The sequence below is a fragment of the Oenanthe melanoleuca genome, chromosome 10 (genome assembly GCF_029582105.1).
Source record: "Oenanthe melanoleuca isolate GR-GAL-2019-014 chromosome 10, OMel1.0, whole genome shotgun sequence".
Lineage (NCBI taxonomy): Eukaryota > Metazoa > Chordata > Aves > Passeriformes > Muscicapidae > Oenanthe > Oenanthe melanoleuca.
The window spans coordinates 14,383,402-14,400,158 of NC_079344.1; the positions used below are offsets into that span (position 1 = coordinate 14,383,402).

Below are 16,757 nucleotides of genomic sequence, written 5' to 3' on the forward strand. Positions count from 1 at the left end.
CATAGGGTATCAAACTCTAGAAATGCCCAGTTATAGCAGCTTGGGGAACATATTTAATGCAGTAAAATATTTTCCTCCTTGCATTTATTAATAGTTTATGTAAAAAGTCAAAATGCATCACTTATCTCTTACTTTGCAGAACATCACACCCAAGATGTTATACATATACCCACTCACTTCTAGAAAGGTTTGTCATGCAAGTGAGAGTTGTGACTGTACAAGAACAGGGGAACATCTTTAAGTACCTCTAGTGAAATACAAATACCTGGTTAAGACCTGAATGCTAAATCAGAGGGGTACCCGGAGTTGTCAGAGCTCCACTTGCTGCAAGTTATGGCATAAAAACTTTGTAACTACTGACAGGTGCACGGGAACCTTCTCAGTTACAGCCACAATCAAGAAATCATACCTAACCAGATTGACTAAGTCTGCTGTCAACTTGAGCTTGACAGCTGCTGTTGAAATGTATCCCATGCTAATTATGTCTGCAGACAATAATGGTTTTAGTTTCTTGCTGTATTTATTGTAAAATTCACTTTTAAAAAAATCTTATTTTCTTCTTTTAGCTTCCAGGTTTTTTTTTTTTTAAACTTCTCAGGAATGGAGAGTTCTCCTATGGATGTAGTGAAAGGTCACGTGCCAAATTTCAGCTCACAGTTTTTAGGAGTGATGTCAGAGGTAAAGATGGGGAGTACTGGCATATCCATATTCACAGATATTTTCTTCTAAATAAATAAAGGAGAAAACCCATCTTCAATATTACGAAGTACTGGTGCATCTGAGATTTTGTTCTCATTTCCTTGAAAGACACTTACATGACTTTATCTCTTAGTAACAAGCAAGTAAAGGTTATCTTGCTTATTTGGGACCCAGTTCAAACAAAGATGTTGCATAAAATGGCTCATATTGAGTTCACATGAGTTTTTTTCTCGAGTCCTGTGTAACTTGATTGGAATGGAAATGATTTGCTTTAGCAGTCAATCTGCCAACTTAACAGTTTTTCTGTGGAAAATAACTTTGAGTAAAAATATCTGCGTGTTGTAGCAAAGATTGGTAGGTGGTTTTTTATATCCAGAACAGAAAATTTTGTGATCACTTTATAATACTGAGAGCTTACTTCACATGCAGCTGTCATAACTCTGAAAAAGCATTTTCATTTTGTAATATTTTTAAAATTCTACCCACCACATAAAAAACATTTGCTGAAAATTTTTACTTGGCAAATATACCAGTTTTGAGAGGGAAAAAATGTCCAGCATTATAATGGAGTTTGCTCTAGAGCTAATTTTTTTTTTTTTTTTGTTAATTAGATCAAATGTTTCCGAGCTGGAACACTGATGATCTTGTTGCTTCTGGTCAATGTTAAACCCTATTCAATTTGTGATGGGCATCAAATGTGCTCCAGGAGTATTGTATCACCAGGTGTGGAGAACACTTTGGCTTAGGGATGGATGGATGGGTGGGTGGATGGATGGTTGGATGGATGGATGACATTCCAGTTTGCCATGAGTTCTGCTTTGCTGTGTTCCAGTAGATTGGTATCATTCCATGAATCACCCACAGGATTCCAGTGAAATGCACTTGCAGTGACCTTGTGCCATCCTTGAGGACTCTGAGAATCAGAAAAGCTCAGAAGTACCACCACAGTTACTCAGTCTCTGCTTTTTCTTCCACACCTTTCACTTGTGGTTTTGAGCCAGAACCATGCCAAGGACCTGAGCTGATTTTCATTGCCAAGGCTGCATGAAAACCATAAACCTTGAGACCTAAGTTCTTCCCAGTCCCAGGGAATTCTTAAGCAATTTTTGGAAGTGGAGGCTGTTCATGATTTCACAAAGACACAGTATTTTCTGTCTCCTCATTTCTGTGTCAGTGAAATAGCCCTTCTGGTCAATAATGCAGATTATGGACACAGTTAATCTTTTGGAAGAGAGGAAAAAAAAAGAAAAATAATCTTTCCTCTTACATTTTTACTATCAGGAGAATGGATAAAACAGACCTAGTCTGCTTGGGTACTGAATTTCTCCTCTTTGTTCCAGAGCTGTAACTTCTCTAATGTCCTCACTAATCTTCAGCTTCTGAGAATGTGAAATAACCTCAGGAATACTGATTTTCTTTGGAGCAGAACTGAAGGGTATATCTGCTGGAAAAGCTGTGTCTTGTGAGCTGTTGGATCTCTACTAAGAGTCAATCTAGATCATGTGTGGTCTTTTATCCTGGCCTGGGGAGGGATTTTGCAGAGGTGCCACTGACAGCTTGCACATACCTCTAAAGTGCTTGGAGTTGCCAGAAAGGGATCAAGACAGAACTGTGAATAGCCACACCTGTAAATGGTTCCCTTTGTCTTGAGGGCTTGGCTGATGTGAGGATAAAAGAAATCTCTGAGCTTGGTTTTGCACAAGTCTGATTTGCTGCAATCTGGAGTGCACCAGAGATTTCAATAACAGAAAAGGCTCTCTGTGCACACCTTTCTAGTTGTGTTTGCTTTGTGAAATGAGAGACACCCCAGCAGGAGTGTCCAACTGATTCCTGAAAAACGCCTCTTGCAATTTCAGGCAAATGTTCTGCATTGATGCTATCAGCCTCTTCCTTAAGAAAGCAGCATTCTGTTGCCTCTACCCCACTCTGACATTGACATAATGTCCCCTTGCATCAGCTCCAAGCCTTGGTCCTGTGGGGGAGGACCACCTTGGGAAAGCAGCTGTAAATAAACCCTGAGCAGTTCCTGCTTCAGGCTGTGCACTCCTGGTGGTATTTCAGGTCTGTGCTTCCTCTGCAGTGTGACAGGGAGGATCAGTCCCAGGTAGTCTTTCCCCAGTCAGAGCTCCTCACTTCCCAGCTGTGTGGAAAGGGATCTGACTTCAGAATGTTTGTTCACCTGCTGCTAAAGGCAGCACACAGAGGTTCCTGCTGTGCTGGCAGTCGTGTTGAGGCATTGTGGCTTGCCCTGCTCTGATCTTGGAGAGGGCACAGGTCAATACAAGTCAGGGGTTCACCTTCTCCAGGGAAGGGGCTGAGGGTTACAGCTTCCAGGCTCTCCTGAAGGGAAAGGAGTTCTGGGAGTGAGCTGCAGAACAGCTGTTCCACAGGGTGTGAGCTGAACCTTTTTCCTTTGCTGGATGTTGTCAGCACAAAACAAAGGCTGATCCATCCATTGCTCTCTGACTAAATCAGCTCACAAGAAATGACTGGCTGAAATCAGCATAAAAAACCTGCTGGTAAGAAGAAAGAATTTGATTTTTTATTTTTTTAAACTGTAGCTCTTTTCTCCTTGGAAACCATGCAGCTGCATGACATGAGGTCAGTTCAGCCCCTGAACTACCCTGAGGTTTCAGTTGAAATTTCATATCTTGCAATGTGTGTTTGCTGTCTTACCAAAATTTCTCATTTACTGAGAGGTACATGACAATTCTGGTTAGAATTTGCCATACAGAGAACAAATGATTAATCTCCCAGCTGGGTTAAAGTAAGTCTCAACATTTACATAATGTCCCCTTGCCCAGGATACACTGCCACATTCCAGGTCGTTGTAAATATATATATTTATGTATAATTTCTCTCCTCCTCTCTTTGCCACTCTTTACATTGGCTTTGTACAGACACACAGAAATCAGCAAGTTTAGGAAGTAAACTGATGTAATTAACTGTAATCTGTTTAATTGACAGAAGACCTAAAATACATCCAGTTGCTGCTGGTGATGTTTCACTCAGATACAAGAGCAATATGCCTTTATTTAGGTTTGCTATTGCATTCTGAATAATAACCACCCCTTTAAATTCTAAATATCCTTGAAAATTCTTTCTCCTTTTATGTAGCTGTAGGCAAAAGAAAATTTCCAGCAACCTGGGAAATGAGCTCTTTTTAAAGTTCTGTAACATGACTAAGCATTCCCTTGACATTTAGTCATGTGTATTTCTTTTTTGCTGCCTTTTAGTATCCAAAGTGCTGCCTTAGAAGCATAAATCTTACATGTTAGACATGTTATCTGACATATTGATTTGTAAAGATCAGTAGAAATAAATTTATTTCAGATTCCTTGAGATATGACAGTAAATTCTTTCAAATCTAATACAGAACTGGAGCTTTTTGAAATGATGGTAGAATCAGCAGTGATTGCTGTGCAGAGCTGAAAATGGTAGGAATGGCATATGCTGTTTTTAATTTCCACTTGAATCTGGCATACTAAACCCCAAAGTAAACAAATTGAGCAACTAATGCACACAGAAATGCTATTGTTGGTTTTACTTGCAATATGTCCTCCTGCCCAAGGTTCTTCATGGAAATGTTTTCCTTCAGTTGTTTTTATCTGGCCTCCTGATGCCTGGTGAATCCATGGGGTGTTGCAAACACAACTTTCAGTTTGCTTCTAATTGTGTGACGACTGTTGGGTTTTATGATGTCACTGGAGGCATAAATATTTATTTACTACAATCCTTATTTTTGCTTAATCTTACATGGCTTAGCTGCTTGCCCACAATTATTCCAAAACTGTGTGTAACTGTACAGTTTTTCTCCAAAATGAACCACCAAAAAAATAAAAAAAGATTAATGGCATCAATGCCTATAATTTATTCCTTGAGTAGTAATAAGTACATGGAGTACTTTCCAGCCACGTGTGTTCATTGTTTCAGCTGATGTGATTTATATAGTGAAATATGAGTCTGGCTCATGTAATTGAATGCTGTGTCTTGGGCTGCAGGACAGTAAATGAGATTAAGCTGTATTATGTCTCTGAAGGCAGAATATCCAGTTGGTATCATGGGTGGGTTGTAACATTTCACTTCAGAAAAGAAGTTGCTTCAAAAGTAAACACTTTCTGACTAAACAAGAAGTAGGCTAATGTACGTTGGCAGGATTTGTTATCATCAAATCTAATTAAATTATGATTCATATAATTGAGAGCTTGTATTTGCATTGGTGTCTGTTTTCCAAAGGACTGTTTTGAACATGCTTTCACGTTTGTTTTAAGGAATTAGAGTTAAATAAAACTCTTCTTTCGGAAGTAAAAACGGTTGTATTTTTACATATACATAGGATTTTATATTCTCTTTCCATTTCCAGTTTGAAAACGTTTTTAAACATAAAGTATTGTCTTTGAGGAAGATCTATAGCAGGTAGGGTAGAAACAATTTCTGTACTATATGAAATAGTAAGTAGAATTTATGGGGTTATTAAGGCCTTGGTTTGGCAAAGTGCTGTGTAGTTGCATCATCCTCTACTCATTATCTTTTTCTGGCTCCTGACCTTGCTCTAAGAAATACCACACATTTAGTTATCCTTTCACTCTTAACTGGTAATTTGATTTTCTTATTAGATTATTAAAAGGAAAAGGCTTGAAGTTTCATACTAAAAATGAATATTCTGCACTCTTATTGCAGTCCCAGCATATGATCGATACAGACACTCCTGTGTTTGCTCAGTGTTCAGTGCCAGCTCTTTATCACAAAGGGCTGCTATTGGATTCATACCCATAGTATTGCACACTTAAGATATTTTTTGTTAGTGTTTCTCTCATTTTTAATGCATACTAAACACTCCTTTTGAGAAGTGCTCAGCCTGTTGTCAGAAGAAATGCTTTGACTCTGCCCTGCTGCTGCCTGATACTGCGCAGAGCAGGCAGTGGCAGGGAGTTTGTTTTTTTTGACAGCACCACTGAAAGCATGAAATGTTTCTGAAGGATTGGCAGAGCCTTGGAATAAGGGCTCAGGAAATGACTGGATTGGGTGTGGAACAGAGACACTGTCCAGATTTAACACTCGGGCTACCGAAATACTTGAAGAGAGGACAGGAAATGGTATCATAGGATGGCCCAAAGTGCTGTACAGAACCCCATTGTTTGTGCAGACTGGGATTGCTGTGCAGCTCAAACTGCTCAGAACTGCCATGGAAAGGTGACACTGGCAGCCTCAGTGAGTAATAAAATGCTGTTTATTATTGCATTAAAGCCCAGACTTTACTTCTGTTGTAACAGTAAGTTCTTTAAATGCTCTGGCATTTTTGCTAAAAATGGGAGGTGCCATAACAAAGTTTCAGATACAATTTGGTGAAAATTATGCCATTTTCTGATACTTTTCCTCCCTAGCATGTTTGCAAATCCATTTAATTTTTACCCTGTCCATTGTGTAGGGTGTCTCTTGGTGTCTGCAGGCTGGCTGTAACTCATGCTGCACTCATTTATAATGGATAGGAATTGATGCATAACTGTGTTAACAAAATCGTGATTCTATGAAAACCATCTCCATTTCAGGAACCTTAAGGGTAGAACTAAATTTCTCCTTTTGGCTTGTTGGTTTTTCCATGTGACCCAGCCTTGGAGAGTTTTCTCCTACCAGTCTAGAGTATATTTAGCTCCAGTGTGTATTCTCAGTGTGTATCCCAACTTTTCAACCACTCTACCTAAATTTTATCACTAACCTGGAAGCATCTGAATAAATTCTGCTGTTTTCTGCTGAGGAATGTAGATCCTTTAATCACAAAATGAGTTTTTGCTGTGGTTTTTAATACAGAAGCAAGAATGCTGACATTTAAAACTTTACTTTCTGCTGTGTGCCTTCTTTCCCCCATAAGTTCTGAGTTAAAAGTCATATTCCCACACCTCCTATGCAAATGCTTCAGGAAAGTACTAAATTAGAATGACTCCTCTTTGCTCTGTTAACCTTGGAAAACTCAAGGGACATGTCAGATCATCCATGTATGGTCAGGCTTTTGGCACAGTGGGAAATCCACAGAGTGAGTAAATCCAGAGGAGGCTTCCTCACAGTATGCTGGTGAATTCCCATCGAGGTTCTCAGTGTGCCCTGGCTGAGTATCTTGGTTATACCAGGCACCTCCATGAAGTTTTGTGCCCTTGCTGAGACATATTACTGTTCTTCCTTCTTGCTGTGCTTTCAAAGGCATTAAAAATGTTGCTCAAGAAGGTAGAAAGTGACACTGACAACTTTCTTATTTTAATTGCTTTTAGATTAATATGTATTTAATGCAATAAAATTGGATTGGGCATAGGGGCCTATTCAAATTAGAATAATAATGCAAAATTCATGCCAGCGTGGCGCTACGGGCGATTAGGAGAGAATTTCCCACACAGTGAACTTTGTCTCCTAGACTTTTCCCTGATTGTGCCTATAAAAGCTGCTTTCAGACCTGCAGTGTTAGTGCAAACAGAATCTTACTATGAATTGTGTTTATTTATACACACACACACAGGTTCTGTAGGGTGAACTATGGGGTTCCCTGTTGCAAAATTCTCCTTAACAACTTTTTTTCTGTTTGCAGCTGAATAAGGTTTGTGTATTTTGAGAATTGTTGCTATAAATATGATTCTGTGATTGGAATGTGGCTTTACAGTTTTTTCTGAGAAATATATTTTGGTTTACATGATTGGTGCTTCTGTCAGGATGGGAAAATAGAGTACTGGGCACTTGACTGATTTACTGCCTTGGTGCTGTTTTCTGATCAGTTCTGAGTGTAAGCTGAGGCCTCTACCTTGAGCATATTTAGCTTTTGGAGATTTCAGTGCTGAATCCTGGACCCCTAGGCTTTGGCTTGTCCAGTTCCACTGAGATGAGTACCAGGAGTAAGACAGAGAAAGACTTCATTAAATAAACCTGTGGAGATAAACGATGTGTATATCTGGAATGAATTTGAAGGGAAAGGATTTGTTCCCCTCATTGTTTCTAAATTTACTAATCAGACAGTAAATCTTGATACTGAAATTAGTCCTACAGATCTTGGAGGTTTATGAAGAATAAATTTTAGAAACAGAGAATTTTAGAGCTGATGTTTTGTTCTCACAGGAACAATTCAGTGTAGTCCATGCTCTCTCTGTGGGGGTGGGGACCAAGTGGGTTTGTGCAAACCCCTCACTTTTCTGCAGGCTCAGCCTGGAGGAGCTTCAAAGGGCAAACTAAACACAACGGATGTTATTAGAAATAGTTCTTTGGCAATTTGCTCTTCTCAGCGTTTAAGCTGCCACAGCGTGCCCTTGAAGTGATATTCCCTTTCCATATTGATCCTCTGGTCAGAGTGGTTTGTGTTTGTTCAATTGTTCGATACTCAGCCCCTTGTGGGAAGTTTGTTATCGGAAGTTGAACGAATAAATATTTCATAACTGGTACGTGAGCACCAAAATTTTGCATTGTCCATTTCCTCAGTCTTACAGTCCATCCATTTTTCCTCTTTCAGGAAATGGGTTTGTGAATTCCCGAGCTTCACCAAGTCTGCTTGGTACCAGTGGTGGTGGGAATGGCCTGGGCAAAGTCATGCCTACAAAGTCCCCACCTCCACCAGGAGGAGGAAACCTTGGCATGAACAACCGCAAACCCGACCTCCGTGTCGTCATCCCACCCTCCAGCAAGGGCATGATGCCACCACTGGTGAGTTAAAACATTTGTTCTGGGTCTGCCTTTGTGGAAATGAACTGTTCTGCCCACATGTACAGGGGGAAACTTCATCTCACCTGCTCACCATGGGGTACAGGAATAGAAGGGTGTTTGTATTCTGAAATGCCACTGATGAAAATCAAAAGTACAGATTTTGACCTGGGGAGAAGTTCAGCTTGTAAGGAATTTTTCCAGCAGTAAAACAGCAATCTGACCTAAACGTGGTAAGAGCACAATTGTGGAGACAAGGCTGGGGACTTCGCTGTTTTGATGTGACATCCTCTGACTTGGTACAGAGAACTCTGGTGGTTTGGAGGATGTGGGTTTTAAAAAGGGTTGTCCATTATTCTGTGGAAGAATGGCTGATCTTATTGGTGATGTGAGCTCTATTAATGTGCCCTAAAGCACATTTTGTACCTGTTTTTCCTGGCTCCTAATGGCTGTGGGATGTGAAGTGCAGCTTCCGTGGTGAGGAAGGGCTGAGAGCAGCGCTGGTCTGATGTGGCAGCGTGGAACGTGTCCTTGGCTGTCCTGTGGGGCCATCAAAGAGCTCTGAGGTGCTGTGCAGTGCTGCTCTGCGCTTTGGCATCTGGGCACCAGGGTTTGTCCAGCCAGCCTGGGAATAGCACACGAGTTTCGTGTCAGCCGTGAGGCAACCACGGCCTCGAGCCCAGAACAGGTCTTGCAGGAAGTGTTACTCTGCTTTTCCTTTAATTTACTTGGCCAAATCCTTTGGTCTTAGTCTTTTGCTGCCATGTAGAAATTTTCAATGTCTCTGTGGATGTTTTCTGTGTATGGAAGAATGGGCCATAACTAGGAGGAGCAGGATATAAACACCACAAGTACTCCCTGTATAATTCCTATTTGTTTTTAAGCTGCCATAAGTGCTTACATTTGTTACTGGTACTCATGATGAATAATACCAAATTAATCCAAGTAACAAAAGCTATAATTAGCCTCAGAGTAATGATTCTTGAAAAAAAAAGTTTTTTCTAGGAATACTGAAGTGTAGGAGAGATAGGAAGTACACTGGCTGATCATTACAGTGACAATTACACTTCTAATTAGAAATAGAAGCAATAATGCAGTTCTGATATTAGTGGTGCACAGCACCTGTTTATTGTTGTTGTGAAGAACAACATATTCAACTTTGGGTTTGTGTTTTGGGGGGAATTAGGAGGTTTCAGAGTAGATGCTGGCATGCAATGATGGTTGTATGTGAAAAGTGTTTTGTTGCTGAGCTGGTTTACTGGATCTGTGCAGCCAGAAACTGCCATGCTGCACATCCACGAGTGCAGCCCTGTCCTTGGGGTCACCAAGCTCTTGCTGCACCAATTTCCCCAAAGCCAGTGTTCTCTCAGTACTGCAGGTTTTATGTGACACGAATTTCATGAGATATTACATTTCTAGCAGCATTATCTGCAGAATCAGGTGGCAAATCCACATTATTAATTAAAATGAATCAAAATCCTGAAGTACAAACGTGACTTTTTCTTTCATTTGAAAGCAATGCTATTTTTAGTAACTGTGTTATCCCTCTTGTTTGCTGAGTACAGTCGGAGGAGGATGAATTGGAGTTGGTGAGTTTGGGCTGCTGTTTGCTGAGAGACAGCAAGATGCTGGAAATGTCTTTCACTACAGCTTTTTAACTGTAGTTTCATTACATATTTTAAATAATTCCAGTGTTCCCTTGGTAGCAGACAAAAATATATGTGTTTTATCAAACTCAAAACCTGACCAATTCAAGTTGAAATCACATCCAAAGTCAGCGCTTGCCATTTGTAAACTTCTATTTTTTTTTCCTGAAAATGTTTCTGTTTTTCTTGGAGGGAACATTGGAAAAGAGCCTTACAAAGTAACAGTCCATGTGTGTAGGATTTGTACTGCCTTCTATATGAAATACAAATAATCCCTTCCCATCCCCTAAATTATTGGAATATTTTTAGAAAGTGGCTTCACTTGTGAAGTTCTTCAGATTGTAACACCAGCCCTGTGTTACTTCTCTTCCTTTCAAGGAGATGACATCATTGCTGGTGAGGTCACCTTTTTGGAGGTTAGAATTATTTCATCCTGCGTGAGATTATCAAACCACAGGAGTGTTCCCTGTTTACCAAAAGGAGCAGAGAATTGCAAATGAATAATTCTACCTTTTTTCCAGTGGAAAGATATTCTGTTTTTAAAAGAAAACTCTTGGGATTTGTGTGTTTTCTAATTTTTTTTCCCCAAAGGTTTTAACATTTGGCATTCTGTCTGGAAAATTAACGTAAGGCTAAAATAATTTGTAACTTATTTTTAGAGCAAATTCCAAATTTTTTGGCTGCTGTGGCACAAACCAGGCAGAAGATGCTGTGTCAGAATCACAGAGAAATAAATCAACCTATTGCAGACCTTGACTTGTTGTTGAACATGGACCTGTTGCTAATTTGAGGCTCTAATTGCATGAAAGCATGGAAAATGTAGTGATTTAGATAAATTTCTTGATGAATGCATGCTGCTGGTTGATTTTTACCTTAAACATGAGAAATAGATTGAAAAACTAAGGGGAAAATGGTTTTAGAAATTCAGTATTGAAGTTTTTAATCATTTTTGGGATGTCTTGCTCATCTATCAGTTAAAGAGCTCTCCCACTTTTGCCTTGAGAGAGGAGTGTCTGGTTTTCAGTGCAAGAAGGAAATCTCAGTGTGCAAGCAATCAGATCTCAGTGGAATTGGAGTTCAGCCCCTGGCCGGGGGATCCCCAGCCCCGAGCGGGACGCGCTGGAGCCGCGCTGGCTCCCGTGTGCTGCGTGGGCCATCTAGTGGCTCCAGCAGCTGGGACAGCTCTGACGGGAGCTCACACAAAGGGAACTGCAGAGTCTGCCTGGAACGTGCCAAAGAAACACAAGCTACACCTGCAGGGTCCTGTCTGATGCTGGGAAGCAGCTCCAGATGCCATCTGTGAGCACTCGCTCTGTGTGGTTGGAGCTGAGCACTGAATGTGAGATGCGGCTGCCAACGGTGCTGGAGCATGAAATAAAGATACTGAATTCTTCCTGCTTTATTTGCACCAGTTAAAAAGATTTTAAAAACAGAGATCCTGGAATTTGTCATGAATCTCCAAGGACAGCAAATATTGGGCTCATCTAAATATTGCCTAGTGTTTTTGTGTGGCTGAGTGTTGCAAGAATTATATTCCGAAAGAATTTACCTCAGAAAACCACCTTTATTAGCCACTCAAAAAAAAAAAAAAAAAAATCCTGTAAGGAAATCCTTTGGTCTGGATTGTTTCCCAGTATATTCCTCTTTACTTTTCCATTATGCAGTAATCCCAACTTTATAGGCAGGCATCCAAGAAAGCTTTGAAGAAAGGTCAATTCCTGACAGACACAAAAATCTGCTCTAATAACATCTCTTTATGCCAGATAAACTTGGTCTAGGGGAGATTTTCAGAAGTACATAAGTGATTTAAAGGGATCAATTACAGAAAATCAGAGGGACTTTCTCTGGGAATTGGAGCTTTGAGACCTGGGAGCTCTGAAGCAGAGAGGGCACATCTGCCAATGTGTGTTTGGCAACAAATGCCAAAGAGCCCCAAATCCTTGGGAGGCTCAAAGGTGGGAATTCCAGAGCAGCAAGAGAGATCAGGAGCTGGCAGCCAGTGACAGCTGTGGCTAATTTTAATATGGGAGCTGTGATATATATTTCTTTCTTTAAATTGGAAAGATACAAGATTGATAACCCTCAATTCATCTTCATAAATTTAAGCTTAAAATTGAATACAGCCTCATTTCTGTACCTGCTCATTCTGATATTTTTAAGGGAATGATGCATTTTTAATGCTGCTCGTTCTCTCAAGATTAGAGTGGAGAAAAAAGTTAAGTGCTGCAGATCCTGAAATACCTTTGTCTGAAATAAGGGAAAGGAGTAGTAACTTCAGTCTTGTAAAGTTATGAAATGGAAATCTACCAAAGAAATGAGAAACTGCTCCTTCTGTAGCAAATATTTTTTCAGAGATAGAGTGAAGTTTACTTTAAAAAATCGTATTTCCAGCAGATTGAAACCTAGCTTCTTGTAGAAATACAGGGTGTAGAGACTGCTGCTATTTCTAAGAATTCTGCAGATAAAAGTAAATACCTTGAAAAATAAAACCATAGCATTTTCTGCTCTTGACAGTATTTGTCATGGCCAAATGGTGTTGAACCTCATATTTTTCATGAAGATTTGCAGTTGCCACCATGGAGAGCAGAACATTCTGTGGCAGCAGCTTTGCTGTCTGGTATTGTTTACCACAGTGTTTAATTAATTTTCTAACCAGCAAACTTGGTTAGAGCTTATTCTGAGTGATATGCTTGCTGCAGATGTTCATTCCAGTATATGGGAAAGAAAGACTGTTCTAGACTGTTATTAAAAAGCCAAATTATGCCCACAGTTAAATTATCTGAGACAATCTAGTTTAGCTATTTTCCCTGTCAGAAAAGCACCATTGCTCTTTGTGAACTCCAGTGTCATTTGCTTGGAAACATATCTGCATTATAACAAGTACTCTCTCAGCTTCTCAGGAACCATGGGAACAGCAAGATTATTTTATCACTGAAGTCTTATCAACACAAATTTAGAAGATCTCTGTGTTCCTTTCAGGACAGGTGTAGTCAGCACAGTGTCAAAACTGGCAGCTGAAATTTGGAAAATTGGATAAACAACTGTGAAGTGGGAGAATCTCTTCTAGTGGAACTGTACCTTACCATCTGCACTAAAACCTCTTTAAAAATAATGCTCAAAACTCTTAAATCACTTAAGAACTTCTGAGAATTGTTGTGTGTCTCCCTGAGAAATTGCATTTATTTTTGTGTGTCCTACAATGCTAACACTGTTGAAATCTGCATGCTTGGGAAGTGGCCCAGTGAGCCTTCAATTAATTTTTCATTTCAGTTTGCCAAGATTGTTTTGGTTGTCTTGAAATACTGTAGCTTGTTTAGAAATCCAATCCTGACAAAAAGGCTGTGTTCTAACTCAAAGATCCAGCAGAGCAGCACGCTGGACTGCAATGCCCTGTCACACTGGCACTGCATTTCCCCTCGGTGTCCCTGCTCTCACAGGTTTGTTGTTTCCATCCCTTGCAGAACACCCAAAGGATAAGCAGTTCTCAGTCCACGCAGCCCCTGGCCACCCCCGTGGTGTCGGTGACGACTCCGAGCCTGCCCCCGCAGGGACTCGTGTACTCGGCCATGCCCACTGCCTACAACACTGGTAAGCCCTGCTGGGGAGTCAGGAGCCCAGGAAATCCACACTGCTGTGGCACCTGACTTTGTGTTCCTCTTCAGTTCAAATGAAGGCTCTTACTCATCAAAACTGAGCCTGTAGCAATCCCACCAAGAACCGGAGTGCCTCGCCTTTAGGCAATAGCTGATCCTTCAGTACTGCTGTTCTTCAGAGACTTTTATTGTCTGCAGGACCTTAAAACTACTTTTATCCAAGCTGGGTGTGATGGAAGGCATTTGGTAATGTAAAAGTGATGAGTGGTTTGCTGGTTGGGAAAGTAGTTCTTGAAAGTCAAGTAATAAGTGATGGAACATGAGGCAACAGCAGCCTCAAGTTGCACAAGGGGAGGTTTAGGTTGGATATTGGGGAAAATTCCTTCACCAAAAGGGTTGTCCAGCATCCACCAGGGCAGTGGTGGAATCCCGTCCTCCTATACATAGGATTTTATACATTTTCTCTACTCTTAGCTTTGAAAATCTTCACTGCAGTTTTTAGTTTAGCCAGCCAAGCACCTCACATCCTCTTACATCTTTTTGTGTTAATGAGCTTGTTAGCTGGCAGTGCCCCCAGCCCCTCTCTGTGCCCTGGGCGGGTCAGGGAGTGGGACGGTGCACCCCTCAGCCAGGGCTGTCCTGGGACCCTGCACTCCTCACAGCCCTCAGCCAGGGCTGGATTTGCTGGATTTGCCCTGCAGCAGCAGCCCAGTGGTTGAAGTTGATGCAGACACAGCTGCCCTGAGGGGCTGAAGGCTGAAGCAGGGAGTGCAGCAGTTGGGCTGCAGGAGCAGTGCCACGGGCAGAGCAGGGAATTGCTTTGGGTGATCAGTTGAGTGGAGTAGCTGGACATGCAGTCCTTGGTTTGACTCTTGCCCCAGAGGGGGTTCAGCTCTTGTGCTGTGGCTGTTCAGAGCAAACCCTTCTGGTCCCTGCTCAGAGGAGCCACACTGAGTTTCACCTGACTCATCCCTCCTGCCCAGTTGGATTCTTTTCAGGAGGCAGCACTGGGTGCATCCCTCAGTCAGAATAAGCTGTGAGCTGGTGGCTGAGACAGCCAAAAGCTGAGAGGGGCTGGAATCTCAGGAAGCAGCAAAAGGCAGTGGGAACTGGTGTCCTACGTAATGGACAGTGCTGGTACCACTGGGATGTGATTTTAATCTCCAGCCCATTTCCTTTGATAATGCAAATAATTTGTGCAAAGCTTTTAGCCTTTAGTGATTTTCACACACTTTAGAATTGTTTCTATTTGATTGAACCTTTCAAGGGATTTGCAGGAAGAAATATGATATTGAAACCAAATTGTCTCCTGGGGATTCTCAAGGTAGTCACCACTTACAGCACAATTTCAGTTTTGCAGTTGAAGGACTAAGATAAAATTTAAATACCTTAATGTTTTTTTTTCTGGATTGATGGGATTGTTTTTTTCAGGACTGGAAGGGATAGCTTCAGCTCTTGGATCCTTAATTAAAATGTTGGGTGTTAGTTTTCCACAAACACCATATTTTATATAATCTGTTTTGCTATTCTGTAGATTGTTGGAGGAAAGGCCAGAACCGACTGAGTTACTGATTCTAAAACAGTCCAGGCATTAAAAAAAATATTAAAACTTCCTGCAATCAGTTAATTAGTAATTGACACCTGAGCAGAGCACACCAAGCCATAAATGAACCCCTGGCTTCAGGTCAGTTGTTTTGCAGAGGTACAAACTTGCCAGTGCTGCTTGTGGGGTCACAGCAGTGACAGTTTCTGTGGTGCAGAAGATGCTCTTGTGTGTTCATCTCACATCAGGTCATTCCTGCAGCAGGGGTGTCCTCCTGTCACTGCCAGCAGATATAGGATTATTTAGGGAATTAATAATGCAGCTAATTGTGTAGTGACATATGTGCTCTTTGAAAAATACCTCCTCAAAGTCCTGTCATCAGACACATTCTGTCTGAAGTGTCAGAAGTTAATTGTCCATGGTCATAAACGCAGTAATTGCGGTGGAAAAAAATTGCATGGGAACTGAATTCCTATCAGTGTTTCCATCAGGCCTGCTCTGACAAATCTCATCAGCCCAGCACATCCATCTCCAGTGAACAGGGGTGCACTGGACAGGTGTCAGAGGCTCAGTGCATGTCTGGGTCACGGCATGGGCTGTACAGGTTTTATTTTTTATTTTTTTTAAATTCAATTTTAGTCTTGCAAAAAGGGCTTTTTTGGTCAGTCATCTTGGGACAAACCTTCTGAAGCTGTGCAGAAATACGTGTGAGGGTTTTCGGAGTTTCAGTAAAAGTGACAGCTGAGTAGAAATGAAACAAAAAGGCAGCCCAAGAAACTTCACCTGCTGGGAGCAGCTGGGACTCCTGAGGCCTTCAGGAAGGTTCTTGTGTGGGTCTGACAGCACAGGAACTGAACCACAGCCCAGGTGTCTGTAGTGAATTCAGGGCAAGATCCACCATCCCTGCCTAGTGACTCACATGGATTCTTCCCTTTTTTCTTTCATTTTGAAATGTTGTCAAAATGCCAAGTCTTACTGTAAGGTGCACACCTCTGAATATGCACTGCATTCATGTGTTGTACCTGTGGGTTTGGAACAAGCTCCCAGACAGCAACATGGAGGGACTGAAAGCAGAATGCAAAACAATTTTTCATTTGGTGGCCTCTGTATTGTTAAGTTCCCTGTGAGCTTGGCAGAACTGCTCCCGGACTTCAGAGTTTTCACATTTGGATTCCTTTGGATCAGCTGCCTTTATTTGTTTTGGGCAGAAAGCCTTTGTATTTCTGTTTATTTATATATGTATGTTGTATATATAACCCCCCTGTACATTACTTTGTTGTTTATTTGTTTTTCCCTCTTAGATTACTCCTTGACTAGTGCAGACCTGTCTGCCCTGCAGGGATTTAACTCCCCAGGAATGCTGTCCCTGGGGCAGGTGTCTGCCTGGCAGCAGCACCACCTCGGTCCCGCAGCCCTCAGCTCTCTTGTGTGAGTACCCAGGGTTCTGGGGGGTTCTGCTCTTCAGCTGGATCAGCTGCACCAAGGGAATGTTCAGCACGTTTTAACCTCTTGTCTGTGCTGCAGAGCTTTGTGTTGGGGTGTTTGTCCCTTCAGTCATCTCCAGCCTCTCATGAGCCGTGTCCCTGCAGGCTCAGCTTCTCACCA

The 16,757-nt window shown here is 41.5% G+C and overlaps 1 protein-coding gene across 1 annotated transcript in view; it reads left to right on the forward strand.

The window, feature by feature from the left end:
- MEF2A (myocyte enhancer factor 2A) overlaps window positions 1-16,757 on the forward strand; it is a 42,268-nt gene that overhangs the window by 21,607 nt on the left and 3,904 nt on the right. The window contains exons 5-7 of the mRNA XM_056499534.1: window positions 8,183-8,373; window positions 13,478-13,604; window positions 16,454-16,580. Of these exons, the coding sequence (XP_056355509.1) occupies window positions 8,183-8,373; window positions 13,478-13,604; window positions 16,454-16,580 (445 nt within the window). The remainder of the gene's footprint in view (window positions 1-8,182; window positions 8,374-13,477; window positions 13,605-16,453; window positions 16,581-16,757) is intronic.